Source organism: Leptonychotes weddellii, chromosome 14, assembly GCF_054177405.1.
Source record: "Leptonychotes weddellii isolate Sample4059 chromosome 14, ASM5417740v2, whole genome shotgun sequence".
Lineage (NCBI taxonomy): Eukaryota > Metazoa > Chordata > Mammalia > Carnivora > Phocidae > Leptonychotes > Leptonychotes weddellii.
This window is the reverse complement of record NC_138382.1, coordinates 69,374,339-69,381,695: the sequence shown is the minus strand read 5'-3', so window position 1 is coordinate 69,381,695 and position 7,357 is coordinate 69,374,339. Positions and strand designations below refer to the sequence as shown.

The 7,357-nt window shown below is 39.3% G+C and overlaps 1 protein-coding gene across 1 annotated transcript in view; it reads right to left on the bottom strand.

Moving 5' to 3' along the window:
• Window positions 1–3,095: 3,095 nt before the first annotated feature.
• The window catches only part of LOC102746496 (olfactory receptor 1J4-like), an 8,924-nt gene continuing 4,662 nt past the window's right edge, over window positions 3,096–7,357 (bottom strand). Inside the window, 1 exon segment of the mRNA XM_081804087.1 lies at window positions 3,096–3,113. Within this exon segment, the coding sequence (XP_081660213.1) occupies window positions 3,096–3,113 (18 nt within the window).

Sequence of the window (7,357 nt, the reverse complement as noted above, 5' to 3'; positions counted from 1 at the left end):
ACCCTCAGATTGTTTCTCAGAGTCCATAGTCTCTCATGGTTCATCTCTCCCTCTGATTTTCCCCCCCTTCATTTTTCACCTCCTTCTCCTAATGTCCTCCATGCTATTCCTTATGTTCCACAAATGAGTGAAACCATATGATAATTGACTTTCTCTGCTTGACTTATTTCACTTAGCATAATCTCTTCCAGTCCCATCCATGTTGATGTAAAAGTTAAGAATTTCAGACCGATATCCTTGATGAATATGGATTCCAAAATTCTCAACAAAATCCTGGCTAATAGGATCCAACAATACATTAAAAGGAAAAAAATAGCATGATGAAGTAAGAATAGTTACCTCTCCTTTGCCAGTGAAGAATCTGAGCCAGAGAGAGGAAGTCACTTCCTAAGATCATAAAACAAAAAGAAATAAAAGGTATTCAAATTGGCAAAGAAGAAGTCAAACCCTCTCTTTTCGAAGATGACATGATACTTTATGTGGAAAACCCCAAATACTCCACCCCCAAATTACTAGAACTCATACAGCAATTCAGTAATGTGGCAGGATACAAAATCAATGCACAGAATCAGTTGCTTTCTTATACACTAACAGTGCATGAGTTAATTTGTCCATCTCTAGCTCTAATGATATATGAAACTGTCACATTAACCAGATTTTTTTCCCAAAACAACTAACGGACATTTATTCTTTATTCAACAAATATTTATTTATTTATTTTAAAGATTTTATTTATTTATTTGACAGAGAGAGACAAAGGGAGAGAAGGAACATAAGCAGGGGGAGTGGGAGAGGAAGAAGCAGGCTTCCTGCTGAGCAGGGAGCCCGATGCGGGACTCGATCCCTCAACAAATATTTATTGAACAAAAGCTTTGTCCCGTATTGAGTACATAGTAGTGAACAAGAAATAGGAAGTCTCTATGTTCAAGGAGTTTATATCTTTATATCAAGCCAGGTTCACAGACACCAGATTTGGGGAAAGATAATAAAAATTCCTCCTATTACCTATTATGTTACAGGCATGGTGCTGAATAATTTGTGTGCATTGCCTCATTTATCCTCAAAATAGCATGATGAAGTAAGAATAGTTACCTCTCCTTTGCCAGTGAAGAATCTGAGCCAGAGAGAGGAAGTCACTTCTTAAGATCATAAAAATTTAAGAGCCAGACTGAACATTGGGCCCCAGTCTGCCATACTGCAGACACTGAGCTTACACTCATTAGTATATAACACCTGCCCAGGACTGGAAATGCATGTGAACCTGCCTGCTTTATATATATATATATATATATATATAGCTACTTTTGAAACACAGTTAAGGAAGTAGTTGAGTTCATAGGAAAGAACCAGAGGCCCCTAAGACAAGTACATGAAACATAAAACAACAACAACCCACTCTAAACATTTGGAACCACATAAAATATGACTTATAAACAAAATACAATATCACACATAATTACACACTGAGCTGACAGTTCAAGACCTCTTACCTATTTCTGGTCATGAGTAAATTCCGGAAACTTCTCCCCCAGACTGGGGAGCATATGTGTCTTTCTTCAGACTACACAATCTCATTTACTTAATTATGATGTCTGTCCAAGGATGAAAATGTGGGAGTTACAGAAAGAGACGTGGGGCAAACACTTGAATTCAATGGGACTGATTAGGAGATCCCAGATCACACACACAAATGCCCTGCACTTGTTTAAAGGGGCAACTCTTATTTAGACTTCTATGCTCTTGTCTAAGAGAGGAAAAGAATAGGACTGGGGTCAATTACACACACACACACGCACACACACACACACATGCACACACAAAGAAAATTCATGAAGAAAACATACTTATGTATCTGCATTGTACTGGCAAGGAAACATCACACAGACCCATACATATGTAGAACTCTAGACACAGAGACACACCTTGCCCACCTAGATTTCCCAGCTCACTTTGACCTGTGCCATTTTCCTGAGTCCTCAGCTTCTGTTGAGAACACCAGGAACAAAGAGTAAGAAGAAAGCCTCTGTGAACCCATGATCTCATGAGCTCTCTGTGTCTGTCCTTGAGCTCCAGGGCAACAGGCAGGAGATAACAATTTTACAAACCTCAGAGAGGACTCATGGAAAGTCTCTAAGCTCCTGGTTAAGGAAAGAATCAAGCAAACTAATGGCCACCAATTCCTATCAGACCTTGGGGAGGAGACTGCGCGGGAGCTGGAGGGACTGAGCTGTTAGATCCACCTGAGAGGGTGACCCAGATCTCAGGGACACTCTAGGCTCCTTTCTGCCTGTTCATAGTTCCAGGGGGGAAGTAGGAATGGCTTAGCCTCCATCACCAGTGTTGCCAATGCACTGGGTCAGCCCTCCCAACAGCACATTATGGTCCAGGAAGAATAAGTCTGGCTTCTGCAAACTTCCACACCACTTGCTACCATAAGCACTCAATCTAGCTTTAACTTCACATCCTGCAGGTCCCCTCTCTCCCTTGGGAGAGACTTCAGGGCATGAAGGTGTGCCTTTTCCAAGAGAGCGTAGAGGGAGTAGATTGAGTCCTTGGGCTCAGTTCTCAGAAGAACTGGGTCTGGGCTATGCCTCTCATTAATTGTTGGCCCTGAGCATATAAAGTAATCCCCGCAGCCCTGTTACATCACCTGTAAAGTGTGGATAAAAATACATTGTCCTCAGAAGTTATTCTTGAAATTAAATGAGATGTTTCATGCAAAAGCACATAATAAATGCACAATGGACATCAGCTCTTGTGATCATTATCTTTGTATCTTCCAAAAAAGATAATGATATCTAGAATCACTGTTATTGCCATAGGATTGCTATTGAATGAATAATTGAATTAACTGATTAATTCTTCCAATCTAATAGTAAGAATTTATTCCTGCCCTAAGAGATTAAATGAGTTAAAACACATGAACTTAGAACTTTTTCTGGCATTTTCTAAGTCCTGAATAAACTTTGACTATTTTGTTGCTATGGTTTACAGACTCATTACCTTCAGCTGCTCACACATGCTCCCACATTTGTTTCATTAACATCTTAGTTATTGATAACTCCATGTTGTTCAAACCGAAATGTAGGAATCCTTTAGCTACCAGAGGAGAGCTGGGTGGGGGGATAGGTTCAGTAGGTGAGGGGGATTAAGGAGCACCCTTGTTGTGATGAGCACTAGGTGTATGGATGTGTTGAATCACTATATTGTACACCTGACAATAATATTACTCTGTAAGTAAGCTAACTGGAATTTATTTATTTTTTTAAAGGTTTTATTTTAGTTATTTTATTTTGTGCAAATATCTTCATATCTTATTATCTCTCTTTTTTTAACTTAATTTAATTAGCCAAGGTATAGTACATCATTAGTTTTTTATATAATGTTCAATGATTCATTAGTTGAATATAATACCCAGTGCTCATCATATTTTAATTTCCATCACCCAGTTACCCCATCTCCCCACCTACCTCCCTTTCCGCAAACCTCAGTTTGTTTCCCGGAGTCAAGAGTCTCATATGGTTTGTCTTCCTCTCTGATTTCTTCCCATTCAGTTTTCCCTCCCTTCCCCTAATGTCTCCTGCACTATTCCTTATGTTCCACATATGAGTGAACCCATATGATAATTGTGTTTCTCTGATTGACTTATTTCACTTAGCATAATCCCTTCCAGTTCCATCCATGTCAATGTAAATGATAGAAATTCATCCTTTCTGATGGCTGAGTAATACTCCATTGTATTTATGAACCACATCTTTATCTATTCATCTGTTGAAGGACATCTCCGTTCCTTCCACTGTTTGGGTTTTGTGGACATTGCTGCTGTGAACATTGGGGTGCAGGTGCCTCTTCTTTTCCCTACATCTGTATCTTTGGGATAAATACCCAGTAGTGCAATTGCTGGGTCATAAGGTAGCTCTATTTTTAACGTCCTGAGTCCTCAGCTTCTGTTGAGAACACCAGGTTCCAGAGTGTTTGTACCAGCTTGCATTCCTACCAACAGTGTAAGAGGGTTCCCCTTTCTCCACATCCTCACCAACATTTTTTGTTCCCTGTCTTATTAATTTTAGCCATTCTGACTGATGTAAGGTGGTATCTCATTGTGGTTTTGATTTGTATTTCCCTAATCACAAGTGATGTGGAGCATTTTTTCATGTGTGTGTTGGCCATTTGGATGTCTTCCTTGGAGAAGTGTCTGTTCATGTCTTCTGCCCATTTCTTGACTGGATTATTTGTTTTTGGGTGTTGAGTTTGGAAAGTTCCTTATAGATCTTGGATACCAGCCCTTTATCTGTAATGTCATTTGCAAACATCTTCTCCCATTCCGTAGCTTGCCTTTTAGTTTTGTTGATTGTTTCCTTTGCTGTGCAGAAGCTTTTTATCTTGTTGAAGTCCCAATAGTTCATTTTTGCTTTGGTTTCCCTTACCTATAGAGACATGTCTTGCAAAAAGTTTCTTTGTCCAAGGTTGAACAGGTTGCTGTCTATGTTTTCCTCTAGGATTTTGATGGATTCCTGTCTCACATTTAGATCTTTCATCCATTCTGAGTTTATCTTTGCATATGGTGTAAGAGAATGGTCCAGTTTCATTCTCCTGCATATGGCTGTCCAGTTTCCCCAGCACCATTTATTGAAGAGAGTGTCTTTTTTCCACTGGATATTCTTTCCTTCTTTGTCGAAGATTAGTTGACCATAGAGTTGAGGGCCCATTTCTGGGCTCTCATTCTGTTCCATTGATCTATGTGTCTGTTTTCGTGCCAGTACCATGCTGTTGACCCTGGTAAGATTTTATTTATTTATTTATTTGACAGAGAATAAGAGAGAGAGGGCAAGCAGGGGGAGTGGTAGACAGAGGGAGAGGGAAAAGCAGGCTCCTCGCTGAGCAAGGAGCCCAATGCCGGGCTCTATCCCAGGACCCTGGGATTATGACCTGAGCTGAAGGCAGACACCTAACTGACTGAGCCACCCAACATCTCAACTAACTGGAATTTAAATAAAAACTTTTTTTTTTTAATGTAGGAATCCTTGACTCCTACCTTTCTCTCACACTCCTCTCAATTCATCAGCAATTCTTGTCGGTTCCAACTTACAGCCAAATACAGTATTCACCAAAATTTTACTACTTCCTCTGCTACCATTCCAGCTTATCATTTCTTAACTGTACTGTTGCAGTAGCTCTTAGGGGGTCCCCCTGCTTCCACACAGCCCCCTTCTCCAGCCAGAGTGATCCTTTTTAAAGCTGAATCATGTTACTCTTCTGCTGGGAAGCTTCCAAGTCTATACAAATAATTCACAGTAAAAATCAAATCATAAAGCCTAAAGGACCTAGGCCCTGTTGGCTTTAAAATTATCCGTCAAAAAAAAAAATATATCTATACCTATATATATCTCCTCCTGCTCTTCTACATGCTCACTCCCCTTCAGGGGTGAATCTCATTTTTGTTGCTTGGACATAGCTGGCATTGTCACATCTCAGACTGTTGCAGTTGCTGTACCTGCTCCCTGAAATACTTTTCCTGCAAATGTGCCAGTGGCTCTGTTCCCTGATGCTTTCAATTCTTTGTTCAAATATCACCTTCTGGGTGAGACCAGTTGTCATCACACCACTGAAAGTTGCAGCCTGTCCCCTGCATGCCTGATTTTTCCACAATACTACATTTTATATCACTTAAAAACCATGAAACTTACATATTAAGTTTATTTTCATTGTCTCCCCACTAGAATATAAGCTCCACAAAAGGAAAATATTTTTGTCTGATTTGTTCACTTCTAGAAATTTCCATAAACAATAGACACATTTAGCTTTTTCTTTTCTAGAAATCAAGTCATGCTGTTTGTGAAGCAAAAGATAACTCATTTTCATAACCTAGATTAAGAAGGCATAAGTAAGCTGTCCCCACAAAGAAAGTTCTAGTTAAAAAAATATATACAGCCTACATTGGTTTAGGGAATTTGGAAATGAGATTTAATGCACTATGCTCCTCTGCTGGGTTTTTGTCACAGGTAAAAACTGATTTAAGGATAATAAAGCCAAAATCTTTGCAATATGTTTAGATTTTAGGAAACAATCAGACACAATGTTAACTAGCAACTACATTACAAATGCAGCCATTCTCAACTTTATTACTCTAAGCACTTGCAGGCACACATAGTCTTTTTTTTTTTTAAGATTTTATTTATTTATTTGACAGAGGGAGAATGAGAGAGAGAGCACATGAGAGGGGGGAGGGTCAGAGGGAGAAGCAGACTCCCTGCCGAGCAGGGAGCCCGATGCGGGACTCGATCCAGGGACTCCAGGATCATGACCTGAGCCGAAGGCAGTCGCTTAACCAACTGAGCCACCCAGGTGCCCCGCAGGCACACATACTCTTTATAACTACAGGACATGATAGACTAAAGGACAAAGAAACTAAAATGTTTATTGTTATCTCATTTACATAAATTGATACTATGAATTATCATTAAATGTCATATTAGCCATTTTTTATACAAACAATAACATTTATTTGCCATTTTTTATTTTAATTCCAGCATAGTTAACATAATGTTATATTGGTTTTGGGTGTACAATTTAGTGATTCAACAATTCTATATATTGCTCAGTGTCACATTAGCCATTTTATTTATTTTATTATTTTTTAAGATTTTATTTATTTATTTGATAGTGAGAGACACAGCAAGAGAAGGAACACAAGCAGGGGGAGTGGGAGAGGGAGAAGCAGGCTTCCCGTGGAGCAGGGAGCCCGATGTGGGATCATGACCTGAGCCGAAGATAGACGCTCAATGACTGAGCCACCCAGGCACCCCCACATTAGCCATTTTAATGACTTTTGTTTATCTAAAACCATGTTCCACAAACCTTCATACTAATTCAAATGTAATGGTCCATATGTTAATTTTGTTCTAAAGACAAGTAGCAGATCACATTTGAGAATTTTTTTTTTAATTTTATTATGTTACATTAGTCACCATACAATACATCATTAGTTTTTGATGTAGTGATCCATGATTCATTGTTTTCGTATAACACCCTGTGCTCCATGCAGAACATGCCCTCCTTAATACCCATCACCAGGCTAACCCATCCCCCCTCCAGAACCCTCAGATTGTTTCTCAGAGTCCATAGTCTCTCATGGTTCATCTCTCCCTCTGATTTCCCCCCCTTCATTTTTCCATTCCTTCTCCTAATATCCTCCATGCTATTCCTTATGTTCCACTAATAAGTGAAACCATATGATAATTGACTTTCTCTGCTTGACTTATTTCACTTAGCATAATCTCCTCCAGTCCCATCCATGTTGATGTAAAAGTTGGGTATTCATCCTTTCTGATGGCTGAGTAATAGTCCATTGTATATA